Source organism: Pteropus vampyrus, unplaced genomic scaffold (assembly GCF_000151845.1).
Source record: "Pteropus vampyrus isolate Shadow unplaced genomic scaffold, Pvam_2.0 Scaffold138, whole genome shotgun sequence".
Lineage (NCBI taxonomy): Eukaryota > Metazoa > Chordata > Mammalia > Chiroptera > Pteropodidae > Pteropus > Pteropus vampyrus.
Genome location: NW_011888919.1, coordinates 1,991,711 through 2,006,915, shown reverse-complemented (window position 1 = coordinate 2,006,915; position 15,205 = coordinate 1,991,711). Strand labels below are relative to the sequence as shown.

Here is a 15,205-nt window from a genome sequence, read left to right as displayed (position 1 = left end):
ACCTATTCTGTATGATGTCATTACCGTCTAAAGCCATAGGAGGCACAAGACCAGGAGTGAACCCTAACGTAAACTGTGGACTCTGGGTGATAATGACGTGTCAATATAGTTTCGTCAGTTACAACAAATGTACCACTCCAGTACGGGATGCTGGGATGTTAGCAGTGGGGGGGCTGTGTGTGTGTGGGAACTCTGCATTTTCTGCTCGGTTTTGCTGGGAATCTAAAAGTGCTGTGAAAAACAAAATCTATTTAAAAACTACACACACACATACACACACCACCCCCCAAAAAAGTAATAAAAATAACATACACTAACTACATGATCCAACCAATTATTCTACTCCTGATTCTTACCCAAGAAAAATGAAAGTCTATGACCTTACAAACACTTCTGGAAAAAATATTTTAACACCTTCATTTGTGATAGCAAAAAACTGGAAACAAACATCCATCAACAGGTAAATGAATAAACAAATTGTGATATATCTACACAATGGAATACCATGCAGCAATAAAAAGGAACAAACTATTGATACATGCCACAATATGGGTGTATCTCAAATTATACTAAAATAAGACCAAAAAAAAAAAAAAGAAAAGAATATATACTGTGTGATTTCATTTGTGAAAAATTCAAACTAACAGAAACAGGAAATAGATCAGTGGTTGCCTCAGGAAGGGTCTGGGACAGAAAGTAGGGAGAGAGGGAGAGATTACAAACAGACTTGAGTATTTTGTAGGGCTTTTAAGGATTTCTTCTGCTTTGATGTGCTCCACAAATTAACCCCCTAGATCTGGCAGGAAAAGAGCTCAAGGGGGCAAGAGGCAGAATTTAAGACTGAGGAACCGCTGGAAATTCAGAGCGGACACTCTGGGAGCAAGAAAGCCCCAGGAGTGAGATCGACGCAATAAGCTCTTCCCCACTCCCTGGCTGACCACGACAGCACAGGCTGAGACTTGTGAGTTTGAGTCTCTTTTGACTGAGTGCATTACTTAACCCGCATACGGTTTAAAGTGCCAGAGGTCAGAATGCAGGGCTAGAAACACCGCTGGAAGTTTACAGGTGAAAAATCAAAGACAAGGAGACCACAGAGGGTGAGTCCCTAACAGAATGTAAGGCCTGCCCACATCCTTGACAGAGCTCTTACCTGTGCAGACACGGGAAAGGCCCCAAAGGCCTGGACTGGAAAAGTGGCAGCTAAACGCAAACTGAGACATGAAAGTGTCATACAAAAAATATCTGATTTACCCAAAACAATGCAGAAAAGGACAGATGAATAAAAGGAATGAGACCCGCCCCCCCAAAAAAGGTGAGACGGGGTAAATGTAAGCACAACTGTATCAATAACTACGTTATATGTAAGTGTCCTAAAATCGAAACGCAGAGACTGGCAGTGTACATAAAAAGCAAAATCCAACTATGTGCTGTCAAAAGAGACGCATTTCGAATACGAATAAGTAAAAGAAAAAGAACAGAAAAAGACATAAATCATACAAATATAGCATGCAAAGCCTAAGAAAGCTTGAGAAGCTATCAGACAAAAAGAGACTTTACAAAACGAAGCACTATTAGAGACGCAGACATTTTATAACGAAGGATCGATTAGGCAAAAAGATAACAAAAGGTATGTATGTCTAATACAGACCCCAAACTACATGAAGCAAAAACAAACAGAAAGGAACAAAGCTACAAAAGAATAGATGCTGAGATTTTAACACTTCTCTCAGGTGAGAATTAGATCCGCAAAAAACAAAAATCAGTAAAGTCATACAAGATCTGAACCACTGTATTAACCACTTCAAAATGAAATTTATAGACCACTGCACCCAGCTACGGAACATTTTTTTCAAATACACACCCAAAAATCCATCGAGATAAATCACATCCAGGGCTATAAAACGAGTTATTGAAGAAGGCCAATACCAATATCAAAAGCAGACAAAGACGTCAAGTGCAAAGAAACTTACAGCTCCAAACCCCCACTTAACACAGGTGCAAAAATCTCAAGAGAAAATCTTTGTTTCTAGAAATGCAACAGAAAGGGTACTACATAATGAATAATGAAAAAGTGAGGTAAATCCCAGGAATGCAAGGTTGTTTTAACATGTGAAGTCATCAGTGCACTTGACTATAGTAACAGCAGAAAGAAAATCTTATGCTCATCTCAGTCCATGGAGAATAAGCATTAGACAAAATTCCGTACCTGCGCATGATAAAAATGCTCGTTAAACTAGGAAGAGAAAGAAACCAGCCCACTGAGAACACTGAAGAATCACACTAAGCGCTGAGCACAAATACCGTCTACCTGCATCGGTCGAAAGGAAACGGGGCATGCAGTTTGGAAAGAACTAAAATGATACTCGCAGAGGTTATCATTCTGTACGTGGAAAATCTTCAGGAGTATACAAAAGTGCTTCTAGAATAGGTGAATACAGGAAGGCCGTAGGCTACAAGGGTAATGTACACAAAAATCAACTGTATGCTATGGAAAACGGTATGGAGATTTTTCAAAAAATTAAAAATGGATATCAGCAATTGCACTTCTGGGTATTTGTCCAAAGAAAACCAAAACAATAATTCGTAAAGATCTATGCACTCCGACATTCATGGGAGCCAAGATATGGAAGCAATCTAAATGCCCATCAACAGATGATTGGATAAAAAAATTATGGTTCATATATACAATAGAATATTACTCAGCCATTAAAAAAAATGAAATCCTACCATTTGCAATGACATGGATGGACCTAGAGGTTATCATGCTGAGTGAAATAAGTCAGACTGAGAAAGATAAATACCATATGATTTCACTTATATGCGGAATTTAAGGAACAAAAAGAACTAATCAAAAACAGACTCACAATTTGGTGGACAATTTGGTGACAGAGGGGAGGAGGGTTGAAGGGTTGGGAGAATGGGGTGAAGGGTTAAAGAGGTACAAATTAGTATCTGATGGATGGTCACGGAGATGGGGAGCACGGCACAGGGAATGCCGTTAGCATTAATATGTTGGCTAGGTGGAGGGTCAGGGGAGGGAGGGAGCAATTAGAACTGTTTTATGAACTATATAGATGTCTAACCAATGTACTGTATACTTGAAACTAACTTAAAAAAAATTTTAAAATTCCCGGATTCGGAAAAATCAACTGCATTCCCACATGGTAGAAGCAAATAATTGAAAAATGAAATTAAAAAGCAATTCCATTTATAGAGCATCAAAAATATAAAACAATTGTGAAAAATTCAAGATCTATAATTCCTATATATAAAACACTATAAAATATGATACTGTGATTTATAATGAATACATATTTTAGTCTTCGTCCATGGTTCCTGGGTGACAGCTCCCCAAACCCTTGGACTTCCCTAAGCGATACAGGCAATGGGAGCATCTTCTGCTACATTTGGCCCTTCATCCTCAATTCCTGAAATGGCTTCAGAGGCAAGAAGGTGAAATGAGTGTCTTGATATTCATAACAAGCCCCCTTCAACTACACCTGAGTTTTTGTTAATAAGGCGACTTGCAAAGCATGTAGGGATGGGGACTGGCTGCCAGGAGAACTAAAGAGATCAGAGGGCTGGATCTTTCAGCCCAAACCCCCGACTTCTGGAGCCAGGAGAGGGGCAGGAGGTTGAATCACCACTGCCTGATGGTTTACTCAATCATGCCCATGTAACAGAGCCTCCATAAAAACCCAATAGGAGGGGGTTCAAGGAGATTCTGGGTAGGTGAGCATGTGGAGATGCAGGTGAAACCAGACCCTAACAGTTTTTATTTTTTCCTAGTTTCAAGTGTCTTTCAGGAGATAACAGCAGGCCCCCTCACAGTGCTCCAGAGACCACCAGATTAAGCCGAATCAACAGCTGAATACTCCTAAGCACACCTGGGGAGCACAAAGGAACCAAAACGCATGGGACCCAAGTAGCAGAGGTGCTACTTTTGCCACCCGGAGCCCATTAAGAAGCAAGGGGTCCATCAATAAGGAAGATCAGGTGCAGAGAACAAATCTGGACATACAGAGGACTGATATAAACTCTGCAAGACTGGAATTTCTTTGTTCTTTCTCGTTCCTTCCCCACCCCTACCCTTAGATGCCTTAATTCCAACACTATCTAATCAGAACCCCTGAATTAGAAATAATGAATATGCGTAACTTCTCCTTACCCTCACCTCTTAAAACTGATCCCAAGCCTTTGTTCTGTGAGACTAATCTGGTCTTTGTCTCTGGTTTCTCATTGGGCTGGCTTGACGAATAAATCTCCCTTTCTCTGTGAAAACCTGCTGCCTCACACTTTTGGCTTCTCTGTAAGCAGCGGGCACTGAACTTGCAGCCTCTGTCCGGTAACACGGGGGCAGCGGTGGCCCAAGAGACCACTGAAGCTCTCTGTCTCTTCCCCTAGACCAGGCCCTGTGCGTCTCTTCCATCGGCTGTTCCTGAGTCACATCCTTTAATAATAAACTGGCAATCGAGTAAAGTAAAATGTTTTTCTGAGTTCTGTGAGCTGCTCTAGAAGATTACTGGAACCCAAGGAGGGGAGTGTGGGAACCTCATATCTATAGCCAGTTGTTCAGAAGCATAGGTGACGCCCCGGACCCAAGACTAGTGTTTGAAAAAGGGTGTGGGGGGACCGCAGTCTTGTAGGACTGAGCCTTTAACCTGTGGGATCTGATGCCATCTCAAGGTAGATGGTGTCAGAATTGAGTTAAATCGCAGGACATCTCGTCAGTGTCTGCTGAGAATCAGAATTACGTAAAGACCCATGGACACAAATAGAGTGTGCAGAAATAGACCTGCACACATATGCCAGTTAATTGGACAGAGATGCCAAGGTAATTCAGTGTGAAAATCAGCCTTTGAATAGAGCTGGAAAACTATATCGCTACGGAGAAAAACAAAACAAAAAAACCTTAACCCTTACCTCATACCACACATAATAATTAACTCAAAACGTATCACAATTTAAACTATAAAACAACTTTTTTGGGGGGAGGGAAAGGCATAGGATAAATTCTTTGCAACTTTGAGGCTCGCGAAGATTTGTTAAGACACAAAAATATACCGTAAGAAAAAACTGATAAATTACTCAATTAAAAGACATTTGCTTACAAAGACACCATTAAGAAAATGAAAAGGCAACACAGACTGGGATAGAATCCCTACAAATGTGCATCTGTGTGTATCCATAATATATAAAGAATTCTTCCAAACTGACAAACAAATCAATTTTTTTTTAAAGGGCAAAGATCTGAACCCAGGTACTACACGAAAGATGTGTAAATGGCCAAGATAAACTTGAAAAGACAAACGTGAAATGATGTTTAAAATCACTAATCATCATTAAAACTATAACAAACATTACGTATCCACTAGAATGGCTAAAGTTAAGAAGAGTGATTGTTTCAATTGCAACTCTCCTACGCCACTGGTGGGAATGCAAACGGGTACAGCCACTGTGGAAAAGTTTGCCAGTTTCCTAGGGTAAACATACACCTACATATGATTCAGCCAATTCCACACATATGTATTTTCCCAAGAGAAAAAAGGACCAGAATGTCGACTTTCATAGTAGCTTTGGTTACAGTAGCTAAAAATGAGAAACAACCCAAAAGTCCTTCAAAATGATGAATAGACAAAGAAATGGTATAAGTCATACTACGCCATGAAATACTGAGAAATACTGCTCAGCAACAGAATGGAAAAAAAAAATAACTACCGAAACACACATCTCAAAAAAAAAAAAAATTGTAAGAAAAGAAACCGATCAAAACGACAATATATTGTTGATTCCATTTGTATAAACGTTTGGGGAAAAAAAAAAAAAAAACAGTGACACTGGTTGCCTGGGAGTGAGAAGGGACAGTAAATGGGCATGAGTGCAAATGCTGGGGTCATGGAAATGTCATCTTGATTGTGGTACTGTTTACATGACTGATAGATACACTTGCCAACTTATCAAATGATATACTTGATCAGGGTGAATCTGCACAGAGACAAAGTAGAATGGTGGGTGCCAGGGGCTGGGGACAGGAGGACACAGGGAGTTGTGGTTCAATGGGCAGAGAGTTTCGGTTTTGCAAGATAAAAAAGTCCTGGAGACTGATTGCTCCAATAACGTGAATATACTCAATACTACTGAACTGTCCACTTAGAAATGGTGAAGATGGTAAATTTTGTTACTTTTTTTAATATAATTTTTTTAAAAGTGTGAATTTCCCCGACTATGAAAAACAGAAATAATGAAAAGCTCTCAAGAGACCCCAGGAGACGAGGAGAGAATGAAATTACATGCAACGTGGTACCCTGGGCTGGATTCTGGGACAGAAAGAGAACATTAACCGAAAAGAAGCAAAATCCAAATAAAGTCTGGAGTTTACTTAGTAGTAATGTACAACTGTGAATTTTGCAGTTTTGACAAATTTATCATGGTAACGTAAGGCGTTAATGACGGGGGAAAGCAGGTGGAGAGTTTATGGCAACTCTCCATACTAGCCATGCGATATTTCTATAAATCTAAAATTATGAGTTTGTTTGAAAAGGGTGAATTTTTTACATGTAAATTGTTTCTTAATAAGGCTGATTAAAAGGCATTTTTGACTAGTGCACAGATATTGGTTTCCAATGCCGTTCTCCAATGAAAGGAATCAAGGTCCTTGGACAAGCGGCTGAGTTTAAGGCTGGGCAAGAATACAAGATGTGGCAGGGCATCATGTAGGGCCAGCGGTCCCCAGCCTTTCTGGGACCAGGGACTGGTGCTCCTATGAGAATCTAATGCCTGATGAGCTGAGGCAGAGCTGGGGCGGTGATGCTGGCGCTGGGGAGCGGCTGCAAATATGGATGAAGCTTTGCTCGCCCGCCGCTCACCTCCTGCTGTGTGGCCCGGTTTTTAACATAGACCAGTACCGGTCTGCGGCCCAGGGGTTTAGGGACCCCTGCTGTAGAGTCAGACAGTAAGGAAATGCTCCAAAACACCTAAGGAGAGGGGCATGAGGAAGGCATCTAGGAGCTAACCTGAAAGAGCTCCAGTCAAAGCAGTAACGTAATGCAATTCTGGGTTATTACCCAAAGTATAAAATAAATATGCACGAGTCCATACTGATCATAGATGGGTACTGAATGACGACAGTTGTTACACATAGATGCTGATATATCTATGGGTGGTATTACATATTCCAGCAAAAGTGGAAGGACAGATAAAACAGAAATAGCAGAGACTGATGACAACTGATGCATCAGGTCGATTTTCAATAACAGAAAGAGATGTGATAATGAGAGTTAAAACTGAACCCAACTGTGTGACTACAAACGGTATCCCGTTAAATCATTTCTTATCATGTATGTCCCCATGATGCACATACACGATTTTAGAATTAACTAATTTTCTAGGTTTTATACATTTCTGAAATTCTTCTACTTTTGTCGATGTTGCTCTCGGAGGAAAATGGCCAACTGGCAGTTCAGGCATTTGCGACAATGTGAACAGGCTCAAATCAGGGGCTCTGCTAAGAGCGAACAGTTTCTAACTCTAGACTTACCGATTTAGAAGCTATGTGATAATTCTCCAAGGCATTACGTTTCATTCTATAAAAAACATAATTACGTCACCTAAGGATTAAACGCAGATAAAGTGCTTCTCATAACATGATAAATTAGTTAAGAGTATTAGTAAATTATGCAAATTACACTTGAACTTACTCAGAATTGCAAAAGGGTCAACATTTCAGTAATTTCTTCTCTTTTTTTACACAGGAATCTCCTTATCTACACAGCCGTATCAGTGACTTCTGTAAATATGACATTTGAAACTTGTACCAGAAAACTTCACGTAGGTCATGTGATTGTTTAAGTATTAGAGGGAGGGACAGAGAGGACAGGATGGATGGGGTGAGAGATGACTGACTGCCTGGCTGGGAATATGGATTCCAACAAACAAACAAGCAAAGACCTGTTAAAACTAATAAATAAATTTGGCAAAGTAGAAGCATATGTCAACACAAGAAAATCAGTTGCATTTCTACACATAACGAACAATCTGAAAAAGAAATTAAGGAAACAATTCCATTTATGATAGCATCAAAAATAATAAAATACTTAGGAATTAACCAAGGGGGTGAAAGATTTGTACACCAAAAACTATGAAACGTTGATAAATTAAAGACATTAAAAAATAGAATGACATCTCATGTTCTTGTGTTGGAAAATTTAATATTGTTAAGATGCTGATGCTACCCAAAGGGATACAGAGAGTCAATGCAATCCTTGTCAAAATTCCAACAACACAGAAATAGAAAAACCTATCCTAAAATTCACAGGAAACCTCAAAGGAATCCAAATAGCCAAAACAATCCTGAGAAAGAAGAAAAAAGTTAGAGGATTCATATCCTGATTTGAAAACTTACTATAAAGACAGTAATCAAAACAGTGTAGTATTGACAGAGAGAGAGAGAGATACACACGGATCAAGGGAATAGACCAGAGAGCCCAGAAATAAACCGCTGCACACACGGTCAAATGATTTTTGACAAGGGTGCCATGACTGTTCGATGGGGAAAGGGATGCCTTTTCAACAAAAGATTCTGGGAAACTGGATATCTGTGCAAAAGAATGACACCATATACAGAAATTATCTCAAATGAGTCAAAGACCTATACACAAAAGCTAAACCTATAAAACTCCTAAAAGAAAACACAGGGCAAAAGCTTCATGACGTTATACACTTGCAACTAATATAATATTAAATGTCAACTTAAAAAAAAAAAGCTTCATGACACTGGATTCGGCAATGATTTCTCAGGTATGGCACAGGCAACAGCAACAAAAATTGATAAGTTTGACTTCATTAAAAGTAAAAACTTTTGTGCATCAAAGGAACCTATCAATAAGAGTAAAAAGGCAACACGTGGAATGAGAGAAAATACTTGCAAATCTTGTATCTGACATGGGATTAACATTCAGAATACACAGAGAACTCCTAAAAAAATCTCAACAACAAAAAACACCTGGTTAAAAAATGAGAAAAAGATCGGACATTTCTCCAAAGATCTACAAATGGCCCATAAGCCCTTGAAAAGATACTCAACATCACTAATCATTAGAGAAATGCAAATCCAGACAAGGAGATACCACTTCACGCCCATTAGGATGGTTATTATTTTAAAAAAGGGGAGATAAAATATTGGCGAGGATGAGGCAAATTGGAACCCTTGTGCATCGCCGGTGGGAACATAAAATGGTACAGCTGCTGTGGGAAAACCAGTCTGTCATTTTCAGAAAAATTAATAACAGAATTACTGTATGATCCAGCAATTCTACTCTGGGTACATACACAAAAGAATGGAAAGCTGGGGATTCGAGCAGATACAAGCACAACCGTGTACATAGCAGCATTATTCACAATAACCAAAAGGAAATTAAAACGTTTCCATTTACAACAGCATCAAAAAGAATAAAAAACTTAGGAATTAAGTATTAGGCAAACCACTCAAGTGTCCATCAACAGATAAAAAAATGTGGTATATGCATACAATATTATTTAGCAATTCTGACACATGCTAAGCATGGATAAACCTTGAAGATATTCTAAGTGAAATAAACCAGACACAAAAGTACAAACACTGTATGATTCCACTTATAATGAGGTACAGGGAACAGTCAAATTCATAGAGACAGACAGTAAGCACTGGGACTGGTATGAAGGGAGAGTGGATAGTCATTTTTTTTGTTGTTTTTTTTTTAATGTGTACAGAGTTTTGGTTTGAGATAATGAAAAAGTTCTGGAGGTGGAGCGTGCTGATGCACAACAATGTGAATGTATTTAATGCCAGTGAACTGCGCATTTAAGACAGTTAAAATGATAAATTTTATGTTATGTATATTTTACCACAACTGAAAGTATATATAGGCTAATAAGTCTGGTGGTGTTATGGTTAGACGCAAATTAATGCCAAGTTAAGGATGTGGAGAGAGTAGGGAAGACAATTTTTTTTATTATTTATTTGTTTGTTTGTTTATTTTAGGCGAGGCAACCCTTGGTTGATCTCACAGATTGCAAGGACTGTGTCAGCTTACAATCCTTTATTTATTTATTTATTTATTTTTTATCCCTGCAGCACCTGGTCTTCCTAGGTGGTCTCCCATCCAAGTACTAACCAGGCCCGACCCTGCTTGGCTTCCGAGATCAGAAGGCAGGCAGTATTTTTAACAGAGTGGTCAGGGAAGGCCTTGGATGAAATGACACCTGGGCAGAGACATGAATAAGTAAGAGGGGCTGGAGGTTTACAGGAAAGCAACATTCCAGCCAGAGAAAAGAGAGTAAAAGGTCCTGATGTGGAAGCATAACCGTCATGTGTGAGGAACCAGCAAGGCTGGCAGAGCCAAGGCGAAGAGGAAATGGCAGAAGAACGTAGAGGTAAAGCCAGGTGACTGAACAAACACTACGGGGCCTCCGGGCAGCTTAAATACTTTGGGTTTTGTCCTGAGGGAAATGGGAAGCCAGCGGACAGTGCGACGCAGAGGAGTGATGTGGTGTGACTCTCTCAGGCTGCTGTGTGGGGAGCAGATCACCCAGGCAGAACAATGGCCATGACCTACAAGGACCCCACCTGCACGGTGCTCCCCCGAATGCCTACCCGCTTCAGCCTGGCTGGCCTCCGTCGTCCTGAGCTTCTCTTCTCTTTCCAACTGGGATATCACATCTGGTTTGGAGGACTGATGCCCTGGGAAAAGATGAAGAGCTAAGTGACAACTTTCCAGGTAAAAAGTACCAAAACATTTGGGTGCCAATCCTATGATGTTAAGGCTCCACCCCGCCCCCAAAACAGTGTTTATCAAACATTTTGATGCAACTTACTAAAGTAATTTCATGACCCACCAATGATCAGGACCCACAGGTTGAAAAAAGATATATGAAAGGAAGAGCCAGGTACAGCCACAGCCACCTGTTCATTTACACTTGGCCTTGGAGCAAAGAGTAGGAAAGTCTCATCTCTAGGTCCCAAAGGGTCTGGAAAACTCTGGCCTCTGGGGAGTGCTAACCTTGAAGCTGTGGGATGAGGCTAGCAAAGCCACTAAACACCCTAAAATGCACAGGACGGTCCCCACAACAAAGAACTATCGGCCCAAAACGTCAACAGTGCCAAGGGTAAGAAACCCTGCTCAAAGGGCTGAAGCCATGTGACAGAGGACGCCTGTCCTCACCCACTGAGACCAGGTTCCTGAAGTTCTCCAGCGTCACGTCTCGGTACAGCTTCCTCTGGGCGGAGTCCAGCAGCCCCAGCTCCTCCTCGGTGAAGACCACAGCCACGTCCTTGAACGTCACTGCCTCCTACAACACCAATCACAGGCAACCTCAATCTCACGACCGACCTGCACTGGGAGAGGGGCAGCGCTGAGAAGCGGGAAGAGATATGCACGAAGCTGTTCCAGATTCTAAGGGACCCGAACAAGTCTTTTTAGTAGAGGTTCCCCTTTTTTCCTTCCTCAGTCACACCGTGAATGTCGGGAGATGAGAGTGGAAGGAGGGAATGAAAAGAAAAATTAAAAAGCTGTGTACATGTAACATGGTTCCCTTTATGCAGTTAAAGTCTCTAGAACTGTCACTGTTAAATCAGGGCATACACACGTTTTACAATTAGACTGACAGTGTGGAGTTCTGTAAGCAATTGAGTTAACTTCAGTCTCAACAGTACTTAATAGGGCCCACCTCCTTCTCGCCCTGGGTAGTACCGCAGGTGAGGGCAATGTTATTTCTGCAGCCCTTCAGATATGGCAGGTATACAGGCAACGTGGCCTCTGGCCCCTGAATGGTCTCTCCACTTACCCTAACAGGACACCTGAAACTCCTGGCTCAGGTAATTGAAACTTCAGCGTGTAAAAAATAATATAAACAAAGCCACCTGGAGGAAACTGCCTTGCGAGTTTTACTGGAATGTTAAAACTGTGCAAAATAACCTTTGGGCTGGGCCTAGAGCAGCACTGTATTCCTAAGAACTGTTTGCAAAGCTAATAGGAAAGCAGACATTAAGACAGCAGAACTGAAAAGGAAAGACATTCTTATAAGCGGCACTACGTTAGCTTATCTCCAGCTATAGAAATGCCTTCCTCCTATTGATGGAACTGTTCCCTTTCTCAGAATCCCCCTCGCCTTTGTCTGCTAATCAGAACACTATTTGGGTTTCTGCTTGAAGCACTGTTTCCCCAAATAGCTATACTTTTGGATTTCAGTTTTGGTCTTTTATTTTTAGGTGTCAGCTGAGGACGGCATCCGAAAGTTCACAAGCCTGTTTAAGTTAAAATGCAGACAAGACTGTCCATTTCCTCACGCAGCTGTTCCACGGAGCAAATGCCTGGCAACTCCCTGGTGTCACCAGACCAAGGACGTGCTTCTTTATAATATACTAACAGAATGAAACAAATACTTAACTACACATACAGAAATTAATTTAGAATTTAAAAATCTAGCTTTTTGTTTGAAAACAACTAAAATAGTCTACAGCCATGCTACCACGAACAAGCCGGATCCCATCTGATCTCGGAAGCTAAGCAGGGTCAGGCCTGGTTAGTACTTGGATGGGAGACCACCTAGGAAAACCAGGTGCTGTAGGCGTTAAAAAATAAAAAATATAAGGGATTGTAAGCTGACAGGGTCCTTGCAATCTGTGAAGTCAACCAAAGGTGGCCTCATCTAAAAAAATAATAATAATAAAATGAAAACAACTAAAATTCTTTGCTCTGACCCTTTTCAACAAGCCGTCAGACGTTCTTTTCATGAAATGTGAGGCACCACGTGTGAGAAAACAACTGAGTCCCTGGAACTTTTGAGAGAAAAAAGAAATGGTAGAATTCTCAGAATTCCTGTTTGGGAAGAAAGGTTATACATAGAAAAACTGTCATTGCAAACATCTTTAAAATGGCAAAATTCATAAACCACATAAATAAAGAGGAAGGGAGAAGGGAGAAAATATTAGGTATACTGTGAAAAACGATGTGGCCATTTAAGTTGTTGATCTAAAATTAAACTTAAAAAATGCAAAAAAGTACTCAAACTATTATTACAAATACATACATGTAAATGCAAATGAAAAGGAATGTGGGAAAATAAACAAGAAATTTGTAAACATGTTTATAAAGTGGGAGTTATTTTTTATTAAAAAAAAAACCTATTGATTTTCCCAATATTATTTGGAAATAAGCAAAAAGCAAGAGCCTCGCATACAACAATTTGTCAAGTGCCTCTGGTTTCTTTTTACCCTTCCCGTGCAGGAGAAAAGTGTGTCCAACCTTTGTGAAATGAGATGTCATTTTAAGAAACAGAAAGGAAAACCCAACTCACCTGGAACTTGGTCATTTTTTCTCCTCTTCCTTTTGAGGAAAAGCAGAGTTCTGGGAAGGCAAACTGGGGAAGGGAAAGCCATCATGAGAGAGATGCTTGGGGTGCTGCTAGTTTATGTGACACTTCGTGGGAACAGGAAGAGGTGTCCCTCTAGGCAGTGGCCACAAACCTTAGTGAGACAGGGCTGGATTCTAGCTTCTCCTGGGTCCCATCAGCCACCTGCCATTGTTCATGAACAATCCTTAAAACAGCCCTAACCTAAGTGCTTCTTGTAGCTTCCAGAGCATTCTTGAGCCTGTGTATCAGAGGAAATGAGAGGCAAACATGCAGGCAGTATCACTTAATGGGGCCAAAATGCCCAAGTGCAAATTCTAGCATTTCTACTTATTATTTTCTACTTACTCCCTAGCAGCGTAAACCTTGAGCAAGTTATTAATCTCTTCGCGCCTCATTCCAGGCACCTGTTAGTGACCATAATAATGCCGGTATGCCCAATTTCTTGCAGCTGGATACGCAGTGGTTTTATGTTTCATAAAACTGTTCCTGTGAAAGCGCTTTCCAGAAAATGAATCTTCTAAGAAACCTAGAATTCATTCTGTCCCATGAGTTACTATTACTCTTAGAAAAGTCTAATTCTTCTGACGGCTGTCCCACAGACCATCGTTGGTAATGATGGTTGAAGTGCCAGATTCTTCCCTTCTAACAGATGTAATTACTTGCAAATGTTACTAAGCTGGAAAAGCTTCAACAAAGTTTCTTCTCACCCATGCGAGAAGTTAAACAATGACTAATAAAAACCGAAGCCTTAAGAAATCCCGTCGCATTTAAACCAACGACACCGGGTTATGGCACAGCACTGCACGCTTATTAAGACCTCACCGCACGTGCAGTCGTCAGGCACCCCGCGAAGCCCAGATCACGACTTTCTCCGGCCCGGATAGACCCCAGAGGACGTTCCCCAGGACCCAGCTGAAGATCACTCTCCTTCCCAAACAAGAGGCTGCAAAGCGACCAGGTGCAGCCCCGCATCGGGCATGAGAAGCGAGCAGCGGCTGCAGCCGGCGCTCCGACCCCATCCCGGGCTCGCGGGAGCTTCCAAATAACGGGGCGCCTTCCTGATCGGAATTATTATAACGGAATTGATGGCAACAGCCAACATTTTACTAGGCACTGTTTTTCGGCTTTTAATATTCTCACAAGAACACCACTAGGAAGGAACCGACCCTTTTTAGCCAAGAGTAACTGAGGCAAGGAGGGATCAAGTAATTCACCCAACATTTTATCACGAAGAGGCAGAGCCGACCGGTGGGTCTCCGAAGGGGCTGGGGCAGTGGAGAGTGAGGGAGATCCTAGAACTCGAAGTCTCCCGCACGCGCGCCCCGTCGCGAGAGCCCCAGCGGAACGGACGCGCACCAACTCCGGGTCCGCCTTCTGCAGCCAGCCACGGCGTCCCGCACCAGAGAGCGAGGACAAGTTCACTGCTTACCCCACGCCGAGGCCGAGGAGGGTAAGAGGGACCGCCGGGATGCAGTGTGAACGCACCTCACCGCGCGCAATCTCGGCCCGGACCTCGCCTTCCCGGAGCGGAAGTGCCTCCGACTACACACGGTTGCCGGACTACACTTCCCAGAATCCCCAAGGGAAGGCGCCTCCGAGTCTACGCGCTCCCGGACCACATTTCCCAGGATGCAGCTCGCAGGACCGCACTTTTCACCCGCGGGCTTCTGTCTTAACTGTAGAGTTCGGTTTGAGTCACTTCTGTGGCACTGTAACTGGCAGATACCTTTTTGTTTTATTCATTTCTTAAAGCTTATGAGAAAATAGCTGCGAATTCTTGAATCCGTAGCAGATTAAGAGAGAAAAACGAAGCTTG

The 15,205-nt window shown here is 41.7% G+C and overlaps 1 protein-coding gene and 1 pseudogene across 17 annotated transcripts in view; one reads left to right on the top strand and one right to left on the bottom strand.

The window, feature by feature from the left end:
• ZNF235 (zinc finger protein 235) overlaps positions 1-15,205 on the bottom strand; it is a 32,615-nt gene that overhangs the window by 17,044 nt on the left and 366 nt on the right. For 2 of the 17 annotated variants that reach the window (XM_011367992.2, XM_011367994.2), the window contains exons 2-4: positions 13,333-13,395; positions 11,199-11,325; positions 10,631-10,717 (exon numbers count right to left, since the gene is read on the bottom strand). In XM_011367992.2, coding sequence (XP_011366294.1) covers positions 10,631-10,717; positions 11,199-11,325; positions 13,333-13,347 — 229 coding nt within the window. In that variant the 5' untranslated portion in view covers positions 13,348-13,395. Of the gene's footprint in view, positions 1-10,630; positions 10,718-11,198; positions 11,372-12,736; positions 12,815-13,332; positions 14,596-14,635; positions 14,792-14,818; positions 14,941-15,205 lie in introns of those variants that run through there. The other 15 variants (XM_023535276.1, XM_023535283.1, XM_023535279.1 and 12 more) reach the window with 15 other exon arrangements.
• LOC111744652 lies at positions 12,488-12,606 on the top strand (annotated as a pseudogene).